The following is a 14326-nucleotide window of genomic DNA, read 5'->3' as shown; positions in this document are numbered from 1 at the left end:
AGGTGGACATCCAATCTTGGGAAGTATTTTAAAGAGTCCGTCCCTGCTAACCAAGTCAAAGGCCTTTGTGAGATCTATGAAGGCCACAAAGAGTGGCTGTTGTTGTTCCCTGCATTTCTCCTGCAACTGTCTGAGGGAAAATACCATGCCGGTGGTGGATCTATTAGCTCGAAATCCACACTGTGATTCTGGATAGACTCTGTCTGCAAGCACCTGGAGTCTCTTCAGCACAACACGGGCCAGCAGCTTCCCTACAACACTGAGAAGAGAGATACCACGGTAGTTATTGCAGTTGCCCCTGTCGCCTTTGTTCTTATACAATATGACGATGTTTGCATCCTTCATGTCCTGTGGTACTTCACCTTCTCTCCAGCAAAGACAAAAGACTTCATACAGCTCAGTGGTGATGATCTCTTTACAACACTTCAAAACCTCAATGGGGATGTTGTCCTTTCCAGGTGCCTTGCCAGAGGCAAGGGAATCCAAGGCCACTTTTATTTCTGCTAAAGTTGGTTCACTGTCCAGCTCTTCCAAGACAGGCAGGCACTCAATGTTATTTAATGCCTCTTCCGTTACTACATTCTCTCTAGAATATAGCTCAGAGTAGTGCTGCACCCAGCGTTCCATCTGCTGTGCTCGGTCCTGGATGATCACGCCTGTAGTAGACTTCAAGGGAGCAGATTTCTTCTGTATTGGACCTAAAGCCTGCTTGATACCTTCATACATTCCCTTGATGTTACCTGTGTCCGCTGCTATCTGTATCTGAGAGCAGAGCTGGAGCCAATAATCATTGGAACATCTCCTGGCAGTCTGTTGGACTTGGCTACGAGCAGCTCGAAGAGCCTGCAAGTTGTACTCACTAGGACAGGCTTTGTATGCTGCTAGAGCTCTCCTCTTATCCTCGATGGCTGGAATCAGCTCCTCCGAATGGGCTTCAAACCAGTCAGCCGTCTTTTTGGTCTTCTTACCAAATGTGGACAAGGCAGTGTTATAAACAGCGTTCTTGAAGTGTTCCCATCGTTCAGGTGCATTTGCATTAGCCGGGCCTGGAAGGGTTTCCTGAAGCGCTTGGGCAAATTCCTCCACTTTTCTTTGATTGCGAATCTTGTTGATGTCTATACGTGGTCCTCCTTTCTTTTTAGTGTGATACAATCTCTTTGTTCGCAGTTTTATTCTGCTACACACCAGGGAGTGATCAGTATCACAATCAGCACTCTGGTAGCTGCGTGTGATCGTAATACTAGATAGGCTAGAACGTCTAGTGAGGATCAAATCAAGCTGATGCCAATGCTTTGATCTTGGATGTCTCCAGGAAACTCTGTGTTGAAGCTTTGTATTAAAGAACATGTTGGTGACACAAAGACCATAATAACAACAAACCTCCAGCAAGTTTTGGCCATTTTCATTCATCTTCCCAATGCCAAAACAGCCTAGACAGGTGGGCCAAGAGTTGTGATCAGCATCAACTCTAGCATTAAAGTCTCTGAGAATGAACAGCGGCTCTCTCTCAGGGACTTTTTTGATAGTAGCCGCCAAATCGTCATAGAATTTATCTTTGGCTTCTGTTGTGGATGACAGTGTTGGTGCATATGCACTGATGAGGGTGACCAGTCCCGCTGATGAGTGGAGCTGCAGAGACAGGATTCTTTCACTCCCTACAGTAGGTGGAACAATGGATCTCAGCAGAGTATTTCTGACCGCAAAGCCAACACCATATTCCCTGGTCTCGTTCAATGGTCTTCCCTGCCAGAAGAATGAGAAGCTTTTTCTTTGACAGATCCCATGTCTGGCAATCTCGTCTCTTGCAAGGCAACAATGTCCATCCGCAGTCTACTTAGTTCGATGTCGATGACAGCTGTCTTGCGCACGTCGTCTATTTCCTGCAGGTTGTCAGAAAAGCCAGGGGTCATTGTCTGAACATTCCAGGTGCCCAACTTTAAAGCAGATGTTTTCTTCTGATTGTTGCATGGTGCAGGGTTATTGATCTCCTTTTCCGCTCTCCCACCATCAGAAGTAGCCCCTGGCATCATGCTCTACGCCAATCGAGCAAGACTTATAATCAGTAACTGCTAGTTCCTGTGTTATTTCAACACTGTATGCAAAGCTGGAGTGTCCTCTCCAGAGCACGAAGCCTGGGTAAATTAATAACATGGAGGATAGGCTGTTACCCAAGCAGTAAATCCCCCCTCTCGACATCACTGAAATAGTCCAATGGAAAAGCAAGAGCCAATACAACTGGTTCCAGCGACGTCGCAGGAGTTGGCAGAACAACACGATCTGCCTACAGGACTCCGGCTCAGGATTTTGCCTCGAGGTTATCTCCTGAAGCCTTTTCTATCAGAGGATATAGTCACAAGGCAGTGGAGGTTTGAAATCAGAGTTTTCCTTCTCCTAGATGGGCTGCCTTACATGGCTGACGAGTCCCACCTACTCGCCCTGCACTCTAATAGCGCGGGAGTATGATCCTACTCCTGAAACATTCCTGCCCCAGGTGTATGAAATGCTATTTGGCTATCCTATTTAGCAGATTAGAGTAAAAAATAGAGTGAGAGGACGGCGCGCGCTTCTGCACGCACTAATTTAAAACCAAAGCCCCGCCCCCTCAGACCATGCGGTCAAAGGGTCAGCTTACCAGGAAAGAGCTCACCAATTAAAATGTCCCCCAAGCACAGCCCCCTCCTGCCTCTGCTTCCTCTTCAGGAAAGGGGCTTGGAGCTTCTGCAGGCACTAATTTAAAGCCAAAGCCCCGCCCAGTATTAATTTAATTCAATAGAAAATGGGAGAGAACAGAGGAGAAAAAATATGTCAGTATGAAGGCAAAAAGACTAATAATGGCAGGGTGATTTGGAGTCCATCAGAATAACAAGCAGATTAGGCAAGTCCCCCTTGCCACCTTCTAGGTGACAACAGTCATAAGGCTTTGCCTGACACACACACACACACACACACACACCGAGGCTGGCTTCAGACAGATGACCTCCAGTCATATTTGTGGCTTGAGTACTGGGTCTGACTTGTAAGGCGATGTGTGGTTTATTCAAGCTTGAGAACATGCTGCAGGTAAAATGGCATTCATTGTTACACATAGTTCTTGTGTACTTGGCCTTACTTCTGTGTGGGAATTTGGGGAGCATTTTGCAGCCTTGAGAAACTAAAAGATTGGTGTGTGCTCGGGGAAAATGTTTTGTTAACTTTTATTCCATACAGTCCATAATTTGAAATTTATTAGAATGCTTCATTGAGATGCTGCCTGTTTTGGAGGGACCCTCTGCCAACATGCTCAGAAGATGACCAGATAAAAGGGGAAAACTGGGTTAGCTTCACCATCGGGCAGCTAAAACAATGACTGGACAGTTAATATGTACAGAAGGAAAATAAATATATGGGGGCATTGCACATGTGCACCTTATGCCACTCAATGTGTGAAAGGAATATGGGAAACCACATACCTCAGGGATTGTATGAGACCCTCCCAGCCCATTTTGCACCTCATGGAGACCTCACAAGCTCTACGTCCTCCCCCTCTTCTGAAAAAAGAAATCATGCCAGGGGAAGCCTCCAGGGGGCTCTTGTCTTCTCTAAAACAAGGTATAGTGTCCTCCTGAATCTTGTGTTGAGGAAAAAAACAAGCTTCAGTTTTTGAATTGAGGACATGTTAGGTGTGACCCACCAGCAGATCTAAGGTGTGTGTGTAGAATGCCTTCTGGGTCTCCTGAACGTATCCGCTCCAGGTATTAATGGACAGAATGAACTCTAGATTAGGACTGTCAGATGTTCCATATGCCTGGTATGTTAGAAAATATGCTCAGGTGGTTAAGTTACATGAATATTTGCTTGGCAGGATATATATTTTGTACTCTGCATATCTGTACAGCCAAAGGACAACATTTCATTTATACCTACATAATTCACCAAAAGCAGGTTTTTAAGGTATTTCTAATGTTTGAAAAACTTTTAAAAATAATTTATTTTTTATGACAATCCGGTATTGTTGCTTGACGTTTGAGTCTAATGGGAAGAACAGAGCATTGCAATTGCAAACATACTTTACATTGCTTTGTTTCTATATATTCATCTTTATTTTTCCTAATTACAAAAATAATGGTTCAACTTATGAATTTTAGTTAGCTTTAAGAGATAAATGAGTGTACTATCTAAATGTCATCTGTGCTGAGCTACCAGGTCTTACAAAGGAACAAGGTTAACATTTTTCTGAATGAACCGCAAGGTGGCAGTATTGCCAAACACATTCTTTAACATTCAGGATCTCATTTTGGAGCAGCAGCAGCAGCATCACAGAGACTACAATCAGACAAAACTGATCCAGACGGAGAAGGGATATTTTCCTCTGAAAACATAAAATTCAAGGGAACACAGCATTGAATGAGGCAGAACAAGAACACTTTCTGCTATAGGGGAGATAAATACAGAGGAATACATTGCATTTTGGGCAGAACCTGCAGGTGTGACCTACAGAAGACACTACAGTGATGGAGGTCTGCATCAGAAACAAAGAAGGTCTGTATCTCTTGCTCTTCCTCTTCTTCTCTGTGTCTCGAGTGATGTGTGTCTCCATCCGTTATTCTGTGCCTGAAGAGAAGAAAAAAGGGGCTCTGGTAACCAATGTACTGAAGGATTTGAAGTTGGGATTAGGGGAGCTGTCTGATCGCAGAGCCCAGCTGGTCTTCAAAAGCAGTAAGCAGTATTTCCACCTAGATACTCACTCTGGGGATCTCTTGATACAGGACAGGATAGACAGAGAAGCTCTGTGCGGCCAGGCTGAGCCTTGCTTACAACTCTCTGAAATTGTGCTACAAAACCCTTTAGAGCTCTACAGTATTATAGTAAAGATAGAAGATGTGAATGACAATGCTCCCAAATTTCGTAAAAATGTGTTTGAGCTTGAAATACCTGAGAATGTCCCCATGAATGCACGATTTCCCCTGGAGTCTGCTCAAGATGAAGACCTGGGAGAAAACAGCATCCAGAACTACACACTTAGTCCAAATGAGAATTTCCGTCTGGCTGTAGAAAGCAATCCTGATGGAAGCAAACTGGTGGATCTCATTCTTCAGAAACCACTGGACAGGGAGAAGGAGCCACACTTTGCATTGACACTTATGGCTGTTGATGGAGGGACCCCACGGAGAACAGGCACAGTTCAAATCAAGGTTAACGTCCTGGACATCAATGATAATTCTCCTCAGTTCACACAGTCTGAATATAAAGCAAAGTTAAAGGAAAACAGCCCTCAAGGTACTCTGGTCTCCAAAGTGGAAGCCAGAGATTTAGATTTTGGTTCAAATGCTGAGATCACCTACTCCTTCCATCGTGTCCCTGAAAAAATATATAGTTTCTTTCATTTAAATGAAGTGACTGGGGAAGTCACAGTTTCAGGAGATCTTGATTATGAAAGAGAAACCAGTTATGACATGAATATCAAAGCAACGGACACAGGAGGACTTTCTGGGCACTGCAAGGTCCTTGTAGAGACTGAGGATGTGAACGATAATGCCCCAGAAGTATCAGTCATATCCCTTACTAATATCATAGCTGAAGATGCTCCCCTGGGCACAGTGGTGGCCCTTTTCAGTGTTTCAGACCAGGACTCTGGGGACAATGGAAGAACTGCCTGTTCTGTAGGCATGAATTTGCCTTTTATATTACAAACCACCAAGAATAACTATTACCAACTGGTGATCCAAAGTCCCCTGGACAGAGAGAAAGTCACGGAGTACAATATCACCATCACCGCCATAGACAGGGGTTCTCCTAGGCTCACTTCAAAAAGAATGATTAATGTTCAGATCTCAGACATCAATGACAACCCTCCAGTATTTGAAAAGATTTTATATGAAATGCAGGTATGGGAAAATAATATTCCAGGGCTGCTGATTGGCTCGGTCCATGCTATTGATCAGGATGCAGAGAGAAATGCCAAAGTGAGCTACCAGGTTCTGTCTGGGAAGGTTGATGACAGCTTTGTGGCCTCTTACATCTCAGTCAACTCTGAAACTGGAAATGTGTATGTCCTCCGATCTCTGGACTATGAGCGGATCAAAGACTTCCAAGTCACAGTGAAGGCAATGGATGGTGGGACTCCTCCACTGAGTGCAGAAGTAATTGTCCAAGTCTCAATCCTGGATGAAAATGACAATGCTCCCTTCTTCCTCTACCCCCTTCAGAATAGCACATCCCCTTGCAATGAGCTGCTTCCCAAGACAGCAGAGGCTGGTTACCTGGTCACCAAAGTGGTGGCTGTGGATGGGGATTCTGGCCAGAACTCGTGGCTCTCCTATGAACTGCTGAAAGCCACCGACCCCACTCTTTTCAGCATAGGAGCCCAGAATGGAGAGGTGAAAACCAGGAGGCCCCTGAATGAGCGAGACACAAGCAAACAGAGGCTTATCATCCTGGTCAGAGACAATGGGGTCCCCCCACAGACCAGCACTGTGATGCTCCACATCCTTCCAGTGGATGGCTTTTCTGATCCTTATATGAAGATGGTGGATGTCAGGCAACAGGATCCAGAAGAAGAGGAGGAAACCTTGACCCTGTATTTGGTGATCTGCCTGGCTGCAGTCTCTGCTCTGTTTCTAATATCTGTTGCTTCCTTTGTTGCTATCAAATTTTTAAAGAAGGATGACAGTGGAAGTTTCATTGCTGCACCTCATTTCCCTCCTGCTAGACCTGATATCCCAGAAGGCTGTTCCGATTCTCAGAGTGGGTCCCTTTCCAGGAATTATCACTACGATGTTTGCTTAACAGGTGGATCTTTGAGCAGTGAGTTCAGATTCCTCCGGCCTCTCATTCCTGTTTTTTCTGTGGGGGATCCAAAAATTCCTGTGATCCATGGCACATCTTGTGATTCTCAAGGTATTCTTAAACAGGTTGAGAATGAAGAAGCAAGAGAACAGGAACAGGTGAGCAAACTACCTTTTGAATAATCCTTATTGGATGTATTCTAGCTATATTCAAGTGAGTTTTTTTCTTTATTCTTTTGTTTAGCAAGCAAGAACATAATCTGGGAGTGTGTATTCCTTTCCCTGCTCCTTCAACCTGAATATCCCTATTTTTGACAGAGGGGATATGAAAAGGAGGGAAATGAACAAACCAGCAAACTAACCTTATTTTTGAATACTCTTGCTCCTTCTATTGCTTTTTAAAATCCTTGTGACCCTTACTCTTCTGTAAACCTGCACCTACCCTTCTAGGCGCCTGATCTTCTTTTTTCTGTATGTGTGAGGGGTGGGTTCTAGTCTTTATTAGCTTCACTGCTCTCCAGAACCACCTGTAGTGCTAGCCTGCCCTATTGCTGTCCCTTGAACCTCAGAGTGATAAACTACTCTTGCCTACAGGGATCCTCTAAGACTTCTAAAATCCCTGATTCTCTTTAGCAGTGCCTCCTTTAATCCCTGAAATCTTACGGATATTCAGAAAGAATACGGTTTTCATGGTTTCCTAGGTAGAGAGTGCTTAGAATTGGTTTATCATTCCCTTCTTCTGGGGGTGCCCTGGGATTGTACAGCTACACTGCCCATGGCTACACAAGTTTGTTTGTTTGTTTGTTTGTTTGTTTATTTATTTATTTATTTATTTATTTATTTAATTTATACACCGCCCCTCTAGACCACGTCTACTCGGGGCGGCTTACAGCATAAAATAGATCAATATAAAAAAAGTAAAAATACAATTACAATATTAATTAAGGCAATTAATTTAAGAAAAGAGTACCAAGATGGGATAGAATAAGAAAAGAGGAGGAGAAAAAAAAAAGACTTAGCTGACTGGAGGGAAGGCCTGCTTAAATAGCCAAGTTTTTAACTGGCTTTTAAAAACACCCAGCGAGGGTGCCAGCCGAATTTCTGTTGGGAGGGCATTCCACAGCCGAAGTTGGCTCTACTCTGCAGCCAGATACCTAAACCACTGAGCTATTCAGCCAACTAATATATATATATTAGGTTTATTCTCCATTACTAAACAAATTAGGTTTGTAAAGAAGCCCCTCTGTCTGTAATAGCTACCAGGAGAAAACTAACGACACATCACTGTTTAGCCTGTGCAATCACATGTGGCTAGAGCTCTTTCTTCTGTGGCCGTATATTCTCATGAAGAGAAAGGCCCTGTCACCTGTGCTTGGCTCTTACAGCCATACTTTAACCAATCAATTACGGTAGTTAACTAGAGACAGTAGTTAAGATAAAAACAATGTGTGGAATATGAAGATGAGAAGGCAAGCAATGGTGGCATGATTTTGAGTCCAGCACAACTGGAGAGGGCTAGCCTCTCCCCCTGCTGACATTAGGCACAAGGCTTTGTTGGACCCATAAAGTTCTCTGAAAAGGTCCCACACTATGTACCGTTAGATGACCTCCAAACTGTCTATTATCCTTAGGCCCAGAGTGCTTGCCCCAGTTAGATCGTCATTTCTTATCAGCCAACAGTACCAAAGATGAGCCCTGGGGCTTGGTGATTCTTCTTCAGGCAGTAAGAGCATCTGTTATTTACTGAAGTTCAAGAACATATTGGTAGTCTTAATTGTGTGTGCATTTAGAAGTTATTTTGCTGCCTTGAGAAATAAAAGACAACCGTTTATATTTGGAACCAGTGTTACCACGTCTCAAGATATTGGCTGCAATTGCTTTTTTTCCCCCAAGGATGTGGAAGAGTAGACCCTCTCTCTTGAGTCAGAGTATCATGCAGCACAGCACAATGCTACTGTTTGACCTAACAGAATGAAAAGGGTGGACTTTGGCAGCTTTAGATAAGGATGTAATGGATAATCATCATTATTTCGACAGCGTATTGAAACATCCCATTTCGGGGGGAAATTGAAAAAAGAGTCAATGCAGCGAGTCTGCTCTTTTGCAAAGGGAGAAAAGACCAGCACCTTTTAAAATTAGCAGCATTACAAAAAACACTCATATTTGTGCAAAACATCTTTTATTTTAAAACCTTGTAGTTTTTAAAAATTTCATGAAAAATGCAAGTTGTGTGTGTGTGTGTGTGTGTGTGTGTGTGTGTGTGTGTGTGTGTGTGTGTTTTGCATAAGAAGGACCATATATGGAAAAAAACAGGGAGAAACAAGCAGATTTACATCCCAAGGTGCAGACATTGGCAATCATAGCTGTCGCCATGTAAACGTGCCTATCCCTGCAGGTGTCTCAAGGGTTGCACGCAGCCCCCCTCCCCTCAACCATTTGTGCAGCTCCTGGAGTCCCTAGAACCTCTAATTAGTCCATCCAATATTGGGGGGGGTGGGAAATGGAAAGGGACACCTCCATAATCTTCAAGACTCTTGATTCTCCACTATAACAAGGAGCTGGGCCATCTGCACATTGTTTTCACATGCTGCATCGGTTCTTCAAAAATAGAAGTAGCCTTCCATTTTCTCTGGCAGGAGCTGGTAAGAACGTGGCAGTTTGAGGTATATGGAAAATGCCTTCTGAATCCTCTGAGGTTGTCCACCCCAAATATAAACATGTAGAATGAAGATTAGGCACATCACTCAATTAGTATAACTAGTCTCTTGGACCAGTAGCCTTCTGCTAGTTCCCAATAGAGTAGACCCCTTCAGCTCAGCAAGATTTGTATAAGTGTTGACTCACCATGCAGTAGTTGATTCAGTGGATCTCATTTTAGGACTAGCAAGACAATATTGGCATTGAAGAATGTAGTTGAGTAGACAAGTAGATAGTATTAATATTGGCTGGGCAGTGTGTTTGTTTCTCATGCTGGACTGTGCATATTGTCCAGCCAACAGACCAAATGTAAACCATTACTGATACTGTATTATATTTACTGACCAGAACACATCAGTCTCAAACTGTGTATGTCATTGGGTTAAATCCAGTGTTAGTCCCAGTTTAAAATAAATAGTAATATCAGTTCCATTGATTTTGATGGGCTTAGTCAAGTTGAGACATTAGATTCAATCCTTTGAAAGGAACTTTTAATGCACATAAATAGTAAAATGAACTGTAATGAACATAGATGCTGTATGGACTTCAAACACGAGGTGGTGCTCTTGTTCCACACAAACCAGATGAAGACACTGCACTTTTGGAAACAGGTAATCAGTAGCTGAGAAATCTGAAAAAGGAAGGGAAGAATTCCTGATCACAACAGAATACTCAGAAATTTATGAAGAAAAAGGCAGCTGTCTGTATTATCAGGAAGACACATAGCAAAGGGAGTATTTTTTCCTTTGAAATACATTGGAGTCAACTACAGCAGCTTCAGCTCTGTTCTAGGCATTGGATCTATCCTATGTGAATCTGGAGCAATGGAAATACATGCTGGGAACAGGAAAGTGTCATCTTTCTTTCTATTTCTCTGCATGTATGGGGCCATCTGCAAGTCGATCCATTATTCAATGCCTGAGGAAAAGAGAAGTGGGTCTCTGGTGGGTAATGTGCTACAAGATTTAAAAGTGGATGCAAAAGAGCTGTCAGATCGGAAAGCCATGCTGGTTTCTAAGGGCTCGAGGCAGTATTTCCAGCTGGATCTTCATACTGGGAATGTAGTATTGAAGGAGAAAATAGACCGAGAAGTTCTGTGTGGTCAGAAGGACCCTTGTGTTCTGCTTTCTGAAATTGTGCTGGAAAATCCACTGCAGTTACACAGAATCGAGGTTGAAATAGAGGATGTGAATGATAACTTTCCCAAATTCTCTAAAAACCAGTTCGTTTTGGAAATACCTGAACAGACTCACATACATACTGCATTCCCTTTGGAGGAAGCTCAAGATTATGATAAAGGTGAAAATACTATTAAGAATTACACACTTAGTGATAATGAACATTTTAGGCTGGATGTGCAAAGCTACAGTGATGGTAGCAAATATGCAGAACTGGTATTGGAGAAACCATTAGACCGCGAGTTGACTTCACAGATTTCTCTAATTCTGTCAGCTGTGGATGGTGGGATCCCACAAAGAACTGGGACAACACAACTAATTATTGAAATTCTAGATAGCAATGATAATGTGCCCCAATTTGGGCAATCTGTATACAAAGTGAAACTAATGGAGAACAGTCCCTTAGATGCACTTGTCATTAAAGTTGAAGCTGTTGACAGCGATTTAGGTTCCAATGCTCACATCACCTACTCCTTTAGCAAAGTGCAGGAAAGTGTGCAGAGAGCATTCAAGTTAAACAAACATACCGGGGAACTTACAGTAGGAGAGAGAATTGATTACGAAGAGAACAATAACTATGAGATGACCATCAGAGCCACAGATGGAGGAGGGCTCTCTGCGTATTGCAAAGTCATTGTGGAGGTTCTAGATGAGAACGACAATGCCCCGGAGGTGATCATAACATCCATCACCAGTCCCTTGCCAGAGGACTCTCTTCCAGGCACTGTGGTGGCTCTCTTCAGCGTCACAGACCAGGACTCTGGAGACAATGGTAGAACCGCTTGCACCTCTGAAACAGATCTGCCCTTTGTGCTAAAGGCCAGTGAGAACAGTTATTACCAGCTGGTGACCCAATGGCCTCTGGATAGAGAAAAGGTTTCTGGTTGTAACATCACCATCACCGCCACAGACAGGGGCTCTCCCCAGCTCACTTCAACAAGGATTATTACCATCCAGCTCACTGATATCAACGACAATCCCCCAGAATTTGAGAGGCCTTTCTATGACATGCAGCTGTGGGAGAACAATATTCCAGGTCTTCTCATTGGCTCAGTTCATGCCGTGGATCTGGACACAGAGCAGAATGCCAAAGTGATCTACTCCTTGTTGCCTGGGAAGATCAAGGATGGCCCTGCATCCTCTTACATCTCCATTAATTCTGAAAGTGGGAGCCTCTATGCCATCCGATCTATGGATTATGAAGACATAAAGGATTTCCATGTGACCATCCAAGCTGTGGATAAAGGTTCACCTCCACTGAGCTCAGACGTTACCGTCCGAATTCATATCATGGATGAGAATGACAATGCCCCCTTCCTCCTCTACCCTCTTCAGAACAGCACCGCCCCTTCCAGCGACCTGGTTCCCAGAGGGGCAGAAGCTGGCTACCTGGTCACTAAAGTGGTGGCCGTGGACAGAGACTCTGGCCAGAACTCTTGGCTGTCTTACCAGCTTCTGAAGGCCACGGAACCAGGTCTCTTCACTGTTGGGGCCCACAATGGGGAAGTGAAAACCTTGAGGCCGGTTAATAAACGAGACGCCATGAAGCAGAACCTTATTGTGGTTGTCAGAGATAATGGGCATCCCCCCCAGTCCACCTCCGCGACACTGAGGATTCTTCTGGTGGAGGGCTTCTCTGACCCTTACCTGCAAATTGCAGAGATCCCCAAGGAGGAAGCAGCACAGAAGGAAGATCACGCCCTGACTCTGTATTTGGTCGTATGCTTGGCTGCCATCTCATCCGTTTTCCTCTTTTCCGTATTAGTGTTTATTGCCATCAAGATTCAGAAGAAGAGAAAGCTCATGGCAACCTATAACTCTGAGCCCAATTTCCCAGCGGGATCTAATACCCAAGAGAACCGCATGGATTCTGGTACCCTTTCCCAGGCCTACAACTATGAGGTGTGCTTAGCTGGAGGTTCTCTGAACAGCGAGTTCAGGTTTCTCAGGCCTTTATTTCCGGTTTTTTCAATGGAGCCTTCCAACACAAACATTAATCCAAGGAGGTCATGTGAGTCCCAAGAAGTCCCTAGTCATACAGAAGAAAATCAAGGTATTATTCAGGTGAGAATAATATTTCATGCATTTTGTATGGTGCCTTCCCGCCCCCAAGTGATAGTGCTCTGTTCTCCTTCCAGAAGTCCTGCCTGTGACAAACCCAGACCTACTGGGATATGTCACACAGTTACACTAAGCTGCCACCAACCATTCCCTGTAAGAAGTCACACAGACCAGGGATGGATTTTTAAACAATAAAAGAATAAGGTTTATTTTAAATACACACAGGAAAATAAAACAATCAGGTGAATAAGATAAAGTAACGTGGCTTATTTCACTCATACATACACACAGTTTGGTTCACACAGAACCCTTAACTTAAAGCACAGACCCTGAACCTATCAGTTCTGGCTACCCAACAGACACCTGAACCTATCAGGTTGGTACTCTGACACACAGTAGTACCCTGTCTGACACACAGACTCCCACAACAGCTTCTTCTTCCCAGCTGCTGCTTCGTCACATCCCAGTGTCTCTCAGTGTCTCCTAGCGTCTCCACACAGGCATCACATATTTATACAGTACAGCCCCTCCTCCTGATGTCCCGCCTTCCACTCCCCATAGGATGGAACTTTCCCTCCAAACCCATGACAGACAGGTAACATCAGTGCTGTATGTAACACCTCCCCTCTTTATAAGTTGTTTTGTAGGGGGAAAGCTAACGTGCTTTTCACCAAAAAAACAACCTGGATAAAATACACAACAACAGTTATACGTACCATATTATACTTACTCATACTTACACTCTAAGTTAACCATAGCAAATAGGCATTTAAACATTTACCATCTACATTACATCAATTTACCTTTATTCATACAAACCAAATTCAAAACCAGGTACATTTAACTTTTGTCATCATTATATACACATAGTCCATGTTCTTTCGCCGTCTTCATTCTTCAGGTCTTCTTGATAAGGCGTCAGCAACACAGTTCACTGACCCTCTGACCACCTTCACTTCAAAGTCATAGTCCTGTAGGTTTAAAGCCCACCTCATAAGTTTGCTATTGTGGGTTTTCATTGTCTTTAACCATTGCAATGGTGAATGGTCAGTACACAGAATAAAATGTCTTCCCCAGATGTAAGGCTTGGCCTTCTGGATCGCGTAGACTATGGCCAAACACTCCTTCTCCACGGTTGCCAAATGTCTCTCACCTTTTTGAAGTTTCCTACTCAGGTAGGACACTGGATGCTGGTCACCATTCTCATCCTCCTGGCACAGAACTGCTCCTACGCCGCTGTTAGACGCGTCGGTGTAGATGATGAACTCCCGGTCGAAGTCTGGAGCCCGCAGGACTGGATAGTTGATTAACGCCTCCTTCAACCTCTGGAACGCCGCCTCACAGTCGCTGGTCCACGGGATGCGGTCATCAGCCTTCTTCCTCGTCAGATCGGTCAGCGGAGCCGCAATCTCGCTAAACCTCGGGATGAACTTTCTGTAGTAGCCCACCAACCCAAGAAATGATTTAACTTTTTTCTTGGTGTTGGGTCGAGGCCAATCACGAACAGCTTCTATTTTGGCCTCCAGGGGTTTTATCATTCCTCCCCCTACCATGTGACCCAAGTATTTTATTTCTGGGCTACCCAGCTGACACTTGCTGGCCTTTACGGTTAGCCCTGCTGCACTT

At 44.1% G+C, this 14326-nt stretch overlaps 1 protein-coding gene across 10 annotated transcripts in view; it reads left to right on the top strand.

Annotated features, from left to right (window-relative positions):
* Nucleotides 1–14326, top strand: part of LOC110082079 (protocadherin beta-16) — a 186594-nt gene that overhangs the window by 154472 nt on the left and 17796 nt on the right. Inside the window, exon 1 of one of the 10 annotated variants that reach the window (XM_078392489.1) lies at nt 4266–6923. The exons of 8 other annotated variants lie outside the window; for them this stretch is intronic. In XM_078392489.1, the coding sequence (XP_078248615.1) occupies nt 4491–6923 (2433 nt within the window). In that variant the 5' untranslated portion in view covers nt 4266–4490. Of the gene's footprint in view, nt 1–4265; nt 6924–7260; nt 12704–14326 lie in introns of those variants that run through there. One more of the 10 variants, XM_072998377.2, reaches the window with a different exon arrangement.

Source organism: Pogona vitticeps, chromosome 4 (genome assembly GCF_051106095.1).
Source record: "Pogona vitticeps strain Pit_001003342236 chromosome 4, PviZW2.1, whole genome shotgun sequence".
NCBI classification, from domain to species: Eukaryota; Metazoa; Chordata; class Lepidosauria; order Squamata; family Agamidae; genus Pogona; species Pogona vitticeps.
Note: the sequence above shows the minus strand (reverse complement) of the source record. Positions and strands in the feature narration are given on the sequence as shown.